The following is a 17,274-nucleotide window of genomic DNA, read 5'->3' as shown; positions in this document are numbered from 1 at the left end:
GTGTGGAATTTTCAAGACTTTTCATCGAACGGTTTTGCAAATATCAGTGGATGAAGAGTTGAATATTTTAGTTTAAATTTTGGCCGTTAGTGTTTCGGTGGCAGTGGAGTACAATAGTCAAGGTGAGTGGGGGATTATTGATATAAACTTTGAAAGAATATTAACAAAAGTAAAACAAAAACATAAACTGATTCTTTTGTGTAGCTGAGCTATCTACGTAAATATTATTGTAACAGTTTATTCACTTGTAATTCGCAACATTTAATCTACAAATAAATTTGATAGTGGATAAATACTGTTTGAATACTTTTTGTGAATATCACTACACTATTTTTGCTACTACAAATTAATTACAAGTTGTCTATGTCAAACAATTCTACTCCGATCTCAAAAAGTAGTGTAATTACTCTGAAGAGATGTAGAAGTTCCCCAGAGGGTTTGGATAGAGATAGTAAAAAAGTTTCTTCTGATTTATTCATCATGGCTGACTCCAATCGACCTTCTTTAACTGGAACCCTATCGCAACCCCTCTCACCCAATCCTATTTTGACTCAATTGGATTCAAAATCAATTGATTCTCTATCAATTTTAATTGAGTCTAAAATTGCAACCTCATTGTCAACTTTGTTAGACTCTAAATTTCCTCGTTAGCGGCAGGTTTTAAAAAGGACCTTCTGACTATTACGGCCACTGTTGCTTCTTTAAAGGAGGAAAATATTCAACTGAAAAAGGAAGTGAATTTACTTAAAACTGTAAATTTGATGTATGAGAGACAAATTGAAAAATTGGAGATAAAATCTCGTGATAATAATCTAATTTTCAGAGGCATTGCTAGAAGTGGAGATAAAAGTTGTTCCCAGCTGGTTGGTGATTTTTGTCATGAAGTATTAAAAGTCGATATTAACATCGATAATATACACGCCTTTCCTCTCGGACCTGCAACTATTACTAACAACCCTTTGCTGGTTTCCTTTATTCGCCAACAGGATAAACTTGCGGTGCTTAGTTCTACAAAAGTATTAAAAAATTCTGGTTTTGTCGTGCATTGCGACCTGCCTGAAACAACTAGGAGGAAAAGAGTTAAACTTCTTTTATTACGCAAACAAATTATGAGGGTGAATCCGCATGTTAAATGTAGTCTGAAATCGGACTCGCTGATTGTTGAAGGTCAGAGATTTCAATGGTGCAACCATGTAGGTGTTATAGCTTCTAATGAAAACGCACTCCAGAAGTTGAATGCTTTAGTGGGTCATGACCTCACTGAGTTTGTGGCAGCCCTTCATAACGTCAATTTGCCTAAAGATTATTTCAACAGGACTTCGACTCAGCCCAGTACCAACTCGGCTCATTGGTGGTCAGCGTCATTCCTGAGATTAAGAAGTCTGTCAGAGTACCTTTTCAAAAAAATCTTAATTTAACAAAAAAGAGCCCTTTATTTAAATTTATTTCTTTTGTCTCTCTTAATTTAGCTGGCTTAAAAAGTAAGTTAAATGATCATATGTTTTTATCTTTTCTTAATAAATATGATGTATTCATTCTTTTGGAGACTTTCGTCATGGAAAATGATTTTGCTTTATATTCAAAATTTTTTCCAAATTATAAACTTGTCTGGGTTTCTGCTATTAAATTCTCAAAGTTTGCTCGCACCATTGGTGGGGCCTTGTATGGTATTAAAATCAACATTTACAATAAATATGCTTATTTTCTCAATATAAACAATGTTAGCACGATTGTTGTTGAAAGGGGGGATACTGAAATATTGGTCATTCCCTGCTATTTGAATTGTAATTTCTGGTTAGATGAGTTTGCCAGGCAGTGTTCTTATGACAATAAAATACTAATTGGCGATTTTAACGCGAGGGTTGGCGCTTCGCAGGCTCTTCCGGATGACTTCTTTATGCAATTTTATTAGAAAATCAAAAGATTCCATGTTGAACAGTAATGGCTCCCATTTCTTGGAACTGTGCGATGACAACGACTTAATTATTTTAAATGGCCGCTTTGATGGCGATGTTGAGGGCGAATTTACATTCGTTAGACATACGGCTTCGTCGGTTATCGACCTCTGTTGTGTTTCTTTTTCTTGCATTCCATATTTAGAAAATTTTAAAATTGTTCCTGAATTATTCTCAGGTTATCATTTTCCAGTTTTCTTCTCCCTCAATATCGATCCTGACACTTCCTCTTCGTGTTCTTCTTCTCAAACTTTACCACTTCTTACTCAATTGATATGGGTTGATAAGTATTTGGAATCATATAAAATAAATTTAGAAAAGTTAATTTCTGGGATTATTGATTTTCCTTCTGATCCACAGGAGTATTTAAACGTGTTTATCTCCAATAAAAAAATGTTCTCCAGTTCTGGTAAATCCCAATTATTCGATTAAAAATATCCGAAAGAGTCCGTGGTTTGATTGGCATTGTTTAAAAGCTAGAGAAAGGGTGCTTAAGTTATTAAACTTATTTCGCGATACCAATTCCTTAATTGTTAAAACAGCATATCACGCAGCACATAAGGTTTATAAGTCAGTGTGTGTAAATAAAAAGAAAGAGTATTATTCCTCCCTTGTAGACCAGTTTACCTCGGCAAAGGATTCCAAGCAATTTTGGTGCCTGGTTAATAGATTAAAAAAAAAAGAATTTGTTTGTGGTAATCAAATAGAAATGGCTGATTGGGTGACCCATTTTAAATCCCTTCTTAACCCAGGTCAAACTGTTTCCAACTTTTATGCGGAGCCTCAAATTTTTCATTCTGAATTAGATGCTCCTTTTGCCATGGCTGAGCTACAATACGTTATTAAAATTATAAAAATAATAAAGCTCCTGGTCCCGACCAGATTATTAACGAATTCTTTAAAAATTCTCCCTCCTTTTTTCAGGAAAAACTCTGGACTGTTTTAATTATTTATATGACTTAGGCGAGGATCCGCAATCTTTTGGCCTTTCACTTATTTTCCCTTTGTTTAAACGCGGTGACGTAAATGACACATCTAATTATCGAGGAATTTCCTGTCTAAATTCGATTGCAAAAATATTTACAGGTCTGCTCCTTTTGCGCTTGGAATCCTATATCAAACAGAATTCCCTTTTGAGCGAAAATCAAACCGGATTTAGACGGGGTTATTCTGTTAATGACAATCTGTTCATTTTAACTAATTTAATAAATATTAAGCAACTTCATCGTGGGCAAAAACTGTACTGTCTATTCGTTGATTTTAAAGCGGCCTTCGATGTTGTGAATCATAATATGTTAATTCTTAAACTTTTCAATCTCGGTATTTCATCCAAATTTATTAACATTTTAAAGAATCTTTACTCTCATTCAAGCTCGGCGGTACGAGGGAGAGATGGTGTTTCAGATTATTTCCCAGTCGGTTGTGGTGCAAGGTTGTCTTTTGAGTCCTCTCCTCTTCTCTTTGTTTATTGACGACCTCCCTTCCGCGTTCGAGGGTGGTGTTTTAGTTGGTAACATGAAGATCAACTCCCTGTTATATGCCGATGATTTGGTAATTATCGCTGATAACCCAACTAGTCTGCAGAGGAACATAAATATTCTTGGTAAATATTGCCAACAATGGAGTTTAAATGTAAATTTGGCCAAAACAAAAATAGTAGTTTTTAGAAAGGGAGACAGATTGAGTTCCGTGGAAAAATGGAAATTCAGTGGTGTACCAATTGATATAACGAACACTTATAAATATCTTGGTGTTTCATTGTCATCACGCCACTCCTATATTTACCATTTCAAGGATAGGGTCTCAGCAGCAAAACTTGGCCTCAACAGGCTGTGGAACAATATTTTTTCTTTGAATGACGTACCTCTAAATTCTAAATATCGCGTATACTTCAGTGTCTTACGTTCAGTAACTTGTTACGCTGCTCAAGTATGGGGCTACCAGCGGTTTGAGATACTGGAAAGATTTCAAAGATATTTTCTTAAAAAATTGTTCGCACTCCCTTCAACAGCACCGGCTTTTATTTTAAACATAGAAACTGAAATAGATCCAGTTTACATTTACACGCTGCGCCTGCATTTTAAATTTTGTTTCAAAATCTTGTCTGCAAATGATAACCGCCTTTCAAAAATTGTTGCTGATGTAATAGTAAATAATAACCTATTTTGGTTCAGAGATTGGTCCAACCTCTCCAAAAAGTACTCACTCCGGTTTGAATTTTCGCGTGATAACATGTCGGGTTGGGAAACTAATTTTTCTGAACTGTTGCGTAGGATGAAAGAGGCTTCTCTGGATGAATCTGTGGGCCGCGCTTTGAAATCCGAGCGTTTTATTCTTTATAGGACACTGCTTGAGACTAGAGGACGGCTTGGGATCTTTAAAGTTGGCTCTACCACCCAGTTGGGCATGTCAAGTCTGAGGTGGTGGTTTAAAATTAGAGGTGAAATGCTTTATCTGAACTATGTGCCATGGATTGACAAAGCTGCCCAAAAAGAGCAATGTGCATTATGCAATTTGAATAGCAGGGAGGACTTGCATCACTTCCTCTGCGAGTGCCCAATCCTTTCGGAATTTCGACTGAGGAGCCTCGGTGTGAAATTCTTAGATGCTCAATATGTAATTGATGCTTTGGGGAATCAGCATATTTGCAGTGATTTGATTAGTTTTGCCAGGCAGGCTTGGAACTATAGATACAGTCTCATTAGAGAATTCAATTATTAATTTTTTGATTTTGAAAATATTACTTTTTTAATTACAATTAATTTGATTTAAAAAAATTACTTTTAATTTTCACTCACTGTTTGATTCCCCAAGAGTAGCGGCCCCCCAGACTTGTTTTTCCCTTTAGTCAGTTGGCGGAATTGGGTGAGCAAGGAGAGAGAGGGGAGGTCCTGGTATGATGCAAGCCAAGCGTCAGAGTGTGAAGGAATGTCGGCCATTATTAGCGTCGCTTTTTTTTTGTGTTGCAGAGAGTTCTATTAAAACTGGTTTTGAGTTAACAAGATTTATTGACAAATTGAACGTCAGTGCACTGAACAATATTATATTTAATCTGTTGGAATTTATATCTATGTGTATAAACTTGAACAAGTATGTAATTAGAGTAATTAGTTTCTACTGTATCTTGTCGTCTTGGACAATTAATTATTATCATTATTTCTCCCTTTTTGTAACCATAAGATCTGTTTAATCCCATGTGTATGTCGCCTTGGGCACTTGAGATATTATTGTCTTGGACAATTGATTAATTAGAGTAATTAGTTTCTACTGTATCTTGTCGTCTTGGACAATTAATTATTATCATTATTTCTCCCTTTTTGTAACCATAAGATCTGTTTAATCCCATGTGTATGTCGCCTTGGGCACTTGAGATATTATTGTCTTGGACAATTGATTAATTAGAGTAATTAATTTCTACTGTATCTTGTGGTCTTGGACAATCTGTTACTGCAATCATTTTATTTGTCTGTATTGCGTTGTTGAAATGTTAATAAAGTGTTGAATTGTATCTATTTGAAAAGTGTTTTGAAGACTGGTGGCGTCCCCCACTATACCAGCCTCTCATTTAAATTGCGCATTTCCATTCCCCCCTTTCTTGAATATTTTTCATGGTGCCGAAACCCGGGAAACAGTCTTCAGAACACTATTATTTCAGCTTTGTTTCTTACATTAATATACCTAATTAATTGTACTTTTTCATTTTGTGTTTCTATATGTACTACTGGCATTAGCTACCAAGTTACTTAGTCTATGTTAGTAATTTTGTCTATTTTTTGTACTGTTATTATTCTTGTCTATTGTATTGTAACTTGTGTATAATTTTCGTATTGTAAGTCCCTCCAGCCGGGGTTAATTATGGGTAATTCATTTACTTCCGGCAACGACACTCCTCCCCCCTCCCCTGCACGCCCAACCACTCCGTCAATGGAGGATACTCCCTCAATGTCCATGCTGTCAGGGGGTGATGCAGATCTTAAAGCCATCAAGTGCCGATACCTCATTGACAGGCTTGATCGATGGACACAGAATGCAAAAACCTTGGACACAGATGTTCCCGAAATTGTAACTACGTGCCAGCGGCTTTCCTCCGGGTTTTTGACGTTGTCCCAGACTGTGGACGGGGAGGTGTGGGAATGGCTCCGGGCACTGGTCCCGGAGGAACGAGGTCCGCTTGCCAGAGCCTTGACAAAAAGCTTTGCCCAAGCTGAGCTAGTCCATTTGTCAAGGATTGCACCTATTCTAGATTCGTCTATTTCGTTTTGTGCGTCTGCCCCTCCTGGCCCAGTTTCTCAAGTCTTGGTCTCGGACGAGTCGGTGGTCGAACTCGCGAGGAGACAATTACAGGAATTGGTGATTCCAAAGATCACCCCATTCGAAGGGGACGTTCTCGCTTACCAGGAGTTCAAGCGCACCTTCCAGTTTGAGATCAATAAATTGTCCCTGCCTCCTCATAGGCGTCTCCAAGCTCTTAAGTCCTGCCTGAAAGGCCCCCCTCTGTCTATTATTCAGAATTCCACGCCTACAGAGGAAGGTTACAGCTCTGCCTGGGAGACCTTAGATGCTCGCTATGAAGGCAAGTTGCGTACCGCCAGTGCGTTGTTCGAAACCTTCCTTCAGGTCCCTGAAGGGAACCCCACCATTGATGAATGTATCGCTTGGATTTCAAGAAGGCAAATGCTACTAGATCAACACAATATTCCCCAGCCGTTGGACTTCCTTTTGTGTCATGTAATTCTGTCGGCCTTGTCTGCTAACCTCCAAGAGGAGTTTAGGAAGAAGTATTTAAGATCCTTTGATGAACTGCCCCAAAGTGCACAAGTACTAGAATTCTTGAAAAATCAAGAAGACAAGTTCGCCCCTAAAATAACATTAAGGAAATCCACCTCTCCGCCCCAAGACGTGACAGCTCCCTCTAGTCGTCTCCCTGAAGGCCCCTCCTCCCAACAATCTGAAACCCCTTCCCTTCCTAGAACATTCTTTAAGCCTAGGGCTGTCTCCACCTTGAAGCCCTCCAAGACCCACACACCCAAATTAGCTAAGCCTCCGCCCCCTTCACCCAAGAAATCCTCTTCTCCTATTCCTGCCCGACGGACACCCCCCTCCACATCGAGAGCTCCTTCCCCTCCAGTCCACTCCTTACGCTGTTACTTTTGTGACGAGTGGCATCTGATATCTAAGTGTAACGAATACCTGCGACTGCCAGTGAGCAATAGATGGAGTTTCATCACTGAGAACCACTTATGTGTTAATTGTTTCTCCAAATCTCACTCAGTGGCTCAATGCCCTCGAAGTGCTGGGTGTTTGGAGTGCGCTGGTGCTCATCACACCACCCTTCACCCTCCTACCCCCTCTTCTAGTCTAAGTCAAAGGACTTTACCCGATGTTCTCATTCCCCCGTTAATGTCTTTAAGCCCTAAGCTGACTAAGAAACTTCCTGACCCTTCTCCCAGAAGGGCAGTTCCCCACCTTCGAGATGGCGTTTCTTCTCCTTCGACTTCGTCTGGTAGCAGCACCCTTTCTTCACTCCCAACTATCTACTTTGGTAGTGATTCACCAAAAGCTACCTTTTAGGGATTCGGCCCGCGCGATACCATTCCCCAGTCCTGCCATGTTTTGTCGAGTTTTCGCCGAAACTGTCACTTGTGTCACAGACCTAATCCACAAAGCAAATCTATTTTGAAGTCCGATTTGTCGGTATCCCCCACTGCCCTGGTTTACCTCCCTGGAGGAGATGGCCAGTGGTATCGCGCACGTGCCCTGTTGGATTCAGGCAGTGAGATAAATTTGATGTCCAAGAAATTCGCCAAAGAAAGTAAATTGAACTATAACCCTATGTCAGGTGGGATTCGAGGGATAGGAGGCAACATCGCCACCCAAGTCGTAGGTCAAGTTTCTACCAATGTAAGGCAATGTCCCCATTTTCCCAAATCAAAGTCCCCTTCCGCATAGTCACCAAGACTGTCCCAGATGCACCGTCCTCTTATTTCCCTGTTAAGGATTGGCAGCGTTTGGCGGATAAACAGTTAGCCGACCCAAACTTTAACGAACCGAGTCCTATAGACGTAGTATTTTCAGCCTCGGTTTTTGACGCCATCGACCTTAGTCAAATAATCCGGGCACAAAATGGTTCCCCCAACGCCCGACTAACAACTCTTGGCTGGATTATGTCTGGCCCCTTGAGAAGCTTCCCCTCGAGGCGGGTTTGTTTTCACGCTTCTGTCAAGGACAGCAGGTCCAACTCCAAGTTATATCGGACCTATTATAAAATTTTGTTCAAGCATAAATATGGTCAACTACCAGCTCCTAAGGCACCTGCTAACCAGTCTAGCCCAGAAACCAAGCCTTCGGCCGAAACCCTTTTGTACCGGTCCGAGTCGGAACAGCTTGCTTGCAATAACCCTGAACTCCCCGCGCAGTCGGGACAATCAGGCCCCCCTAGTTTGTCTGTGTCCTCCGCTCAAGCCAGGTCTACTCCCCAAGAGGAAGTCATCACTCAGCAGCCCACTCCTCCAACTTTGGCTATCCAACTTCCGCCCCCGAAACCTCAACGTCTGATTAGAACGCGGCGACCGCTGCAAACTTGTAATACCTTCCTTCCTGAAACGCTGCCCCCCACCATAACTTCTGCCGGGGTTGCTCTCTCCGAAGGTTCTGATTCACCTGTTGGTCCCTCTCTAGTCACTCATATGCCGGCAATTCCTGCCCAACCCACGGTACTCCGACTCGGCTCGGGTAAAACCCCCCAATCTATATCACACCCCCCTGACCTAGTCTTGTCACGCCTGATGGAAAGGATGTTTGCCTTGGAGGAAGTGTCGGAGGTTTCGCCTCTCACCCCGGACGAATTGAAGGCTGAAGAGTGCTTCTCGAAGTCACATTTCCGACTTCCTGATGGTCGTTTTTCAGTAGCACTGCCATTTAAAACCAGTCCGTGTTGCCTCGGGGAATCCAGAAAGATTGCTTTAAGGCGTCTCTTACAAACTGAATCCCGTCATGCCAAGTCCCCACATCTCCGTGCTCCCTATGTGGAGTTTATGAAAGACTACTTAGATTCGAATCATATGGAACTGGCCCCTCCTCTCAAGTCAGGTCAAATTGTCTATTATATTCCCCATCATGCGGTACACCGTCCAGACGATCCCCCGGAAAAGATTCGTGTAGTATTTAACGCTTCCCAGAAGTCCTCTTCAGGCATCTCCCTCAATGAGCTCTTGCTCCCTGGACCCCGTTTACAGCTCGATATCTGGAAGGTGGTTACCAGATTTAGAGTGGACAAATGGGTCTTTACGGCCGACATTCGCCAAATGTTTAGACAGATACAACACCCCCCGGAAGATAGGGATTTGTTACGCATACTGTGGCGATTTGATACGAGCCAACCAGTGCAGGAGTACCGTTTGTGCACTGTGACCTATGGAACCACGTCAGCTCCCTACTTAGCATGTCGCGTCCTTCAAGAATTAGCTCTGACCTCTCAGGCTTCCTTTCCCCTGGCCTCTGAGATACTCCGCGACCGTACCTATGTGGATGACATTTCTGGAGGAGGCCCTACTCTAGAAGTGGCATTGCAATCCAGAGATCAGTTAATCCAATTATTGAGTCAGGCTCAAATTGAACTCAGAAAGTGGGCCTCAAATCAACCGCAATTATTAAACAAAATACCCTCTGAATATCTGCTGCCAGCCATGTCCTCAGTCTGTTTAGAAAACGATGAGGAGTCACAATTGAAAATCCTCGGACTTTGTTGGAACCCTTCTCAAGATTACTTTCATTTTCTAATCCGTTCCGTTCCTAATGTTCAAACTAAAAGACAATTAGCCAGTCAGATTGCAAAAGTCACTGCCACTCATGCGTTTTTGAGAAGTCGATATTGGATTGTTAATGGTAAGAATGTTGTCCGCCGACAATTGGGAGCCTGTAACAAGTGTTTCAGTGTCAAGCCAACACCCTTCAACCCACTCATGGGTCAACTGCCCGAAGGAAGAGTCAGCGCTTCATCACCCTTCACCACCACTGGCATAGACTACGCAGGCCCCTTCAACGTGAAAATTGCTTCCCTGCGTTCAGCCAAAGTCCTCCAGTCTTACCTCGCCATTTTCGTCTGTTTTTCCACCAAGGCCATACACCTGGAACTAGTCACAGACCTTACAACACAAGCATTTTTAGCTGCCCTGAACCGCTTCGTTGCCAGGAGGGGTGTGCCGAGTCACATTTGGTCGGATAACGGCACTAACTTCGTCGGAGCCAAAAGAAGACTCAAGGAGGTATCTGCACTACTAAATGACGCCAAGTCTCAGGAGGCCATCCTAAGAGAATCCAACAAAAGAAGCATCGAGTGGCATTTCATCCCCCCTCGAGCACCACACTTCGGAGGTCTTTGGGAAGCAGCCGTTAAATCTACTAAAAGATTACTGAAGGTCATGTTAGGCACTCAAGAGCCCACCATGGAGTGTTTCCTCACAATCATTTGTCAAATTGAAGCCATACTAAATTCCAGACCTCTCACCGCCGTCTCGTCCTCGCCAGATGATCTGCAAGTCCTGACGCCAGGTCACTTTCTGATTATGCGACCTATGACTGCACTACCTCCCGATGGCTCTTTAACTCCTCGCACTGCACTCAAATCGAAGTGGGCAATGGCACAGCTCACCGTTGGACAGTTTTGGAAAAGATGGCACAAGGAGTACCTCCTCGAGCAGCAAGCCATGCTCAAATGGCATTCGCCCTCCTTCCCCGCGGCAGTGGGACAAATAGTCATGATCATGGACGACAACCTTCCTCCACTGCAGTGGTCCATAGGCCGAATCGTCCAGCTCCACCATGGCCGAGACAACGTGGCCAGGGTGGCCGAGGTCAGGACAACTTCAGGACTGATCAGCCGGCCTGTCCGGAAGCTTTGCCCCCTGCCAACTCAGTAAGTGGATCTCTGCGAGTCCACTGCGGGGGAGGATGTTTGATTCCCCAAGAGTAGCGGCCCCCCAGACTTGTTTTTCCCTTTAGTCAGTTGGCGGAATTGGGTGAGCAAGGAGAGAGAGGGGAGGTCCTGGTAGGATGCAAGCCAAGCGTCAGAGTGTGAAGGAATGTCGGCCATTATTAGCGTCGCTTTTTTTTGTGTTGCAGAGAGTTCTATTAAAACTGGTTTTGAGTTAACAAGATTTATTGACAAATTGAACGTCAGTGCACTGAACAATATCATATTTAATCTGTTGGAATTTATATCTATGTGTATAAACTTGAACAAGTATGTAATTAGAGTAATTAGTTTCTACTGTATCTTGTCGTCTTGGACAATTAATTATTATCATTATTTCTCCCTTTTTGTAACCATAAGATCTGTTTAATCCCATGTGTATGTCGCCTTGGGCACTTGAGATATTATTGTCTTGGACAATTGATTAATTAGAGTAATTAGTTTCTACTGTATCTTGTCGTCTTGGACAATTAATTATTATCATTATTTCTCCCTTTTTGTAACCATAAGATCTGTTTAATCCCATGTGTATGTCGCCTTGGGCACTTGAGATATTATTGTCTTGGACAATTGATTAATTAGAGTAATTAATTTCTACTGTATCTTGTGGTCTTGGACAATCTGTTACTGCAATCATTTTATTTGTCTGTATTGCGTTGTTGAAATGTTAATAAAGTGTTGAATTGTATCTATTTGAAAAGTGTTTTGAAGACTGGTGGCGTCCCCCACTATACCAGCCTCTCATTTAAATTGCGCATTTCCATTCCCCCCTTTCTTGAATATTTTTCAGATAGTTTAAGTAAAATGACTGCTACCTCATATCGTAGAGAACTGGCTAATGAGCTGATGACTTTTGGAGATAAAGAACCTCCTCATGTCCATTCAGATCAGGTATATCGTCAAGCCAAGTATGAGAGTAATTTAGAGAAACGATTGCATAGAAACCCTGTACTTGCAATCTAGTCCATGAAGTATACCCTCCCATATATTGGCAGTGTCCACAGCTGTGGTTTAGATCCTTTCTTTGTTCACTATTGGACATCCTCCCAAGTTGCGTTATATAAGAAGTATAGCTCTGAAAATTACACTGTATTGTCAGTAGATGCTACGGGTAGTCTTATAAATCGGTTAGTACCACATCCGAAACCTGAGGGATAGAGGGAAGAAGAATGGAGAGCCCTGAAGAAGAGTATCACTGATATAAATTTTTATTTTACTGTTTTATTTTAATTACTATTTATTTTCATTCCAACCACCGTAAAACTCAACTGACATTGTTGGTGAAGTTCCTAAAAGAAGAATGGAGAGCCCTAAAGAAGAGGTGGAATATGTTACTCACACAATTCCTGGCAGAAGCCAGAGGTAATTTATAATTCTTACAAGTTTCACTGATATAAATTTTTATTTTACTGTTTCATTTTAATTAATATTTATTTTCATTCCAACCACCATAAAACTCAACTGACATTGTTGGTGAAGTTCCCAAAAGAAGAATGGAGAGCCCTGAAGAAGAGGTGGAATACGAGGGTCGTTTGAAAAGACCCTCAAAAAGTGCAAAGTCAGAGAGATAGCACTACTGGCGCGTATCGAGGTTATGCTTAGTTAGTAGCATCTCTTGGAAGAACACATACCAAGTTTCAGCCAGATCGGTCTATTTCTTTGTGTTTGGCATTCGTTTGAATCGAGGAAGTCGAGTGATTTTCTCACGCTTGACCAAAAACGAAATCGTGTGAAGTGTTGCAAGGACGGTTTGCAGCTGTTCCAGAAGAATCCGCAGGACTTTAAGCGTCGTTTCGTCACTGTGGATGAAACATGGATACATCGCTACACTCCTGAGACCAAAGAACAATCTAAACAATGGGTTACCAAGGGGGAATCTGCGCCAAAAAAGGCGAAGACCGTTCCTACGGCCGGAAAGATTATGGCGACTGTCTTTTGGGATTCGCAAGGAATAATCCTCATCGACTATCTGGAAAAGGGTAAAACTATTACAGGTGCTTATTATTCATCGTTATTGGACCGTTTGAAAACCGAGCTGCAAGAAAAACGCCCACGATTGGCCCACAAAAAAGTCCTTTTCCATCACGACAACGCACCAGCTCACACCTCAGCAGTTGTGGTCGCAAAATTAATGGAAATAGGGTTCCAACTCGTTTCACATCCCCCCTATTCTCCAAACTTAGCTCCCTCGGACTACTATTTGTTCCCCAATATGAAGAAATGGCTGGCGGGAAAAAGATTTTATTCAAACGAGGAGGTGATTGCAGAAACGAATGGCTATTTTTCAGACTTGGACAAATCCTATTATTCGGAAGGGATCAACAAACTAGAGCAGCGTTGGACGAAGTGTATAAGCCTAAAAGGAGACTATGTTGAAAAATAAAAATGGTTTACCCCAAAAAATTAAGTAGTTTTTATTTTTGCACGGACTTTTCAAACGACCCTCGTATGTTACACAATTCCTGGCAGGAGACAGAGGTAATTTATAACTCTTACTTCGTATCACTGATATAAATTTTTATTTTACTGTTTCATTTTAATTACTATTTATTTTCATTCCAACCACCATAAAACTCAACTGACATTGTTGGTGAAGTTCCCAAAAGAAGAATGGAGAGCCCTGAAGAAGAGGTGGAATATGTTACTCATACAATTCCTGGCAGAAGCCAGAGGTAATTTATAATTTTTACAAGTGTCACTGATATAAATTTTTATTTTACTGTTTTATTTTAATTACTATTTATTTTCATTCCAGCCACCATAAAACTCAACTAACATTGCTGTGGAGTTTCCAAAAGAAGAAGAACAACAAGGAAATAAAATTCCTGGCTGGAGCCCGAGGTCCAGTTACAATTTTAACAAGTTTCACTATCATGGACTTTTTTTTCCTCCCTCGTTGCTCGGGTGTAGCAAGAGATATTTTTAAACTTACATATCAAGAATGTGAGAGAATTTTTATTATTACCACCCCATTGCTTGTTTAATTATCCTCCTACCATCTTTCGCAGAAAATAAATTAGGACAAACATATGGTTTCATAAGATTTAATAAGAAAAAAAATACAGCATGGTACTCCGTACCGTCTGCCAGGAGTTTTAGTTTGTCAAAAAACATATCTTAATTCCATAATAGTAAAAATAAATTAACCCACAATTAAAAAACGTCTCTTCTAGATGAAAATAACAATAAAAGCAAAGAAAACCTAAAAATTAATAATTAAATTCTAAAATCAAAAAATTCCTGTATTGCCCTGCTTTTATAACAAAATTATATAAACCTATTAAGTTTTCCCCATTTAGAATGTTTATCAATTCCTCTTTTGACATATTTTCTTTTTTTAAAAACTTTTTCCTAAAGGATCTCAGGATAGGGCATACTGCCAAAAAATGATAAATATCTTCTATTTCTCTCAGGCTGCACATTGAACACATCTGTACCTTGTCTAATTCAAATGGTTTATAATTCAAATTCAAAAGTTCTCCTCTACTTTTCATTACAATTCCAATTTTGTTGGTGTACTTTAAGTGAGGAAAATAATCTATTTGTTTATTCAATATATTATAAAGGCCATGATGTGTCCCCTGTGCAGCCTTTTCCATACATTCTCGAGTGAAAGACTCCTTGTACACATCTAACATTTTATACAGCTCCCCATCCCACGAACTCAAAGAATCCAGTTTCAAATCCAATCTATAATTTATTTTGGCTGCCAATTCACGCCACTCTTTAAACCATGACCAATTCTTCTTTATTATTTCTTTTGCTACAACTTTACACAATCTATTTTCTTCATATTTTAGAATTTTTAATATGTAACTAAAATGTATTCTAAGTGTGTACATACGAATTAAATTTCTTCCCGTCTCTAAATAGATGAAGTAATTTGGCGCATTGGGGGGTAATTTGAAGACTTTTTTTTTATAAAATATCGTTCCACCTTTTCAATTTCCTCATAAAGCTTATATCCCCACACTTGACACCCATAACTTATTACATTTTGAATTGTAGAGTCAAACACTCTAAATTTAGACTGATAGGGTACATGCAAATTGCCAAAAAAATCTCTCCACATCATATTAATTCCTACTTTTGCCTTATTCACTTTCTCTTTAATATCACACTTCATTTTTAAATTATTACTCAATACTAATCCTAAATACTTATAATTTTTCACACATTCTATTTGCTCCTTGTTTAAAAACCACTTCTCATTTTTCGTACACATCTTACCACTATTACTTTTTTTAAAAACCATGATTTTGGATTTATTTAAATTTATATGCAGATTCCACGTTTTACAATATCTCTCTAGCTTACCTATCATGTACTGCAAACCAACCGAATTATCAGATATAAGAACAATATCATCAGCATAGGCCAACATATTTCCTTTTTTATTTCCTATAATCACCCCACCACCGAGTTCCTCTGCAAGGTCATTTACAAAGAGGTTAAACAAATATGGACTTAGTATTCAACCCTGCTTTACTCCAGACTCTGTTTTAAAAGGTGCCGTTGTTCCTCGTTTCGTCCATACCATAGCCTCCGTATTTTTATAAAGACTTTTAATTACATTTATGAACTTAGTAGAAAGACCCCAATGATGCAATTTGTAAACTAAGGCGTTCCTATCCACAGAGTCAAAAGCTGCCTTGTAATCTACAAAGAAACAATAAATTTTATTATTTCCTTGTTTCCACTTGTATTCAATTAAATTGCACAATACGAATAAATTATCAACCGCAGAGCGACCCTTTCTAAAGCCAGCTTGCTCTTCTATTAGTATGTTTTTTTCAACCAACCAATTATTTAGCCTCAATGCTAACATACTTGAGTATATCTTTGAGACGGAGTCCAAAAAAGAAATACCCCTGTAATTTGCGACATTACTCAGCTCACTTTTTTTATGAAGAGGAAATATGATTGACTTTCCAAAACTTTCTGGAACTTTGCCTTCTTCTAAGCAAAAATTAAATATCTGTGACAGACCTTTTACAAAGCCTTCTGGGGCATTTTTATAAAATTCACTTGGTATTCTATCCAATCCTGGCGCCTTGTTGTCTTTCAACTTGTTCACAGCTACTCTTACTTCCTCATAGGTAAACTGCTGATCTAAATACTCATCCTTAACCATAGGGGCTGCATAAGAGAATGAGTCAACAGGAAATGGCAGATTATATAATTTTTCAAAATACTGTTTCCATATTTTAGGCTCTATATCACCTATTCTAGTTTTACATTTTTGTTTGAAATTATTAGTCAAACTCCAGAATTCCTTTGAGTCTCTTGCCCTCTCAAACTTGTTACATATATCTAGGAAATAGTCTTCCTTTTTCCTCTTACATAGCTCCTTATATTTCTTTAAATTATTTAAATATGCGTTCCTGATCACATTTAAGTTACTAATTCTAAATAAATTTAGTAATCTAAAGATTCTTTTCCTTGTATTGTAGCACTCGAAATCATACCAGGGCTGTTTCTTACTAAAATGAAAGCTACCTGTATTTTTTGTAGGGTAACATTTATTAATTAATCGTTTTAACTTTTCCAGATCTTCCAAAGCTGTCAATTCTTTCCTTTTTAAAACCTTCTCCGTCTCTTTTCTTAATGTCTCTTTATATTGGTGCAATTTATCTCCTTTCCAAATCAATTTCGGTAATAATTGACAACATTGATGTTCTACCCCCTCCCTCTCAACTTCTACTTTTATTATCAGTGGCATGTGATCTGAGAATATTTGCTTCCCTACCTCTAAATCTTTTATCGAATCTTTAATTCCTAATGAAACTATACCCAAATCTATTACAGAGCAACCGACTTTACTAATATAAGTAAATTCTCCCTCTTTGTCACCCTCTGATCTCCCATTCAGTATAATTAACCCGTGATCCTCACACAGTTCTAATAGTTTTCTGCCTTCTTTATTCACTTTCCTATCTCTTGATTTTCTACTATTTAAAAAACCTACGTCACTATCAACATCGTCGCAATACAGATACTGTTCTACTCCTACTCTGGCATTTACATCTCCCACCAACAAGTATTGCAATTTATCATTGTTAAATATTAAATTGCGCACCCTTTCAAATTCATTCAACCAACACCTAGCATTAATATATAAAGGAACAATATGCATCATTTCATTACTTATTTTCAATTGTATCAGCGTCTGATTTTCTACCGTTATATAATTACACAGATTTTCCTTTTTCAACCACTTTTTAAAACCGTACACTTTACCCCCGCTAGCTCTACCATACCTACTACATCTGCCGGCTGGTTCCCAGTACAAACAATAATCTGAGAAATAATTTTCAATTTGAATCTTAGAATTATCACTTTCTAAAT

The 17,274-nt window shown here is 39.5% G+C and overlaps 1 protein-coding gene across 1 annotated transcript; it reads left to right on the top strand.

Moving 5' to 3' along the window:
• Positions 1-8,119: 8,119 nt before the first annotated feature.
• LOC141455183 (uncharacterized) lies at positions 8,120-10,873 on the top strand. Its single transcript, XM_074130045.1, has one exon. The coding sequence runs from the start codon at positions 8,120-8,122 to the stop codon at positions 10,871-10,873; it is 2,754 nt and encodes a 917-aa protein (XP_073986146.1).
• The last annotated feature ends 6,401 nt before the right edge of the window (positions 10,874-17,274 follow it).

Source organism: Rhodnius prolixus, unplaced genomic scaffold (assembly GCF_049639745.1).
Source record: "Rhodnius prolixus isolate KJV_2025 unplaced genomic scaffold, Rpr scaffold_27, whole genome shotgun sequence".
Taxonomy (NCBI): Eukaryota; Metazoa; Arthropoda; class Insecta; order Hemiptera; family Reduviidae; genus Rhodnius; species Rhodnius prolixus.
This window is presented reverse-complemented; position numbering and strand designations above follow the sequence as displayed.

What these genes read in the sequence shown, in the direction of transcription:
- LOC141455183 (XM_074130045.1), top strand. Translation starts at nt 8,120, where the DNA reads ATGTCTGGCCCCTTGAGAAGCTTCCCCTCGAGGCGGGTTTGTTTTCAC.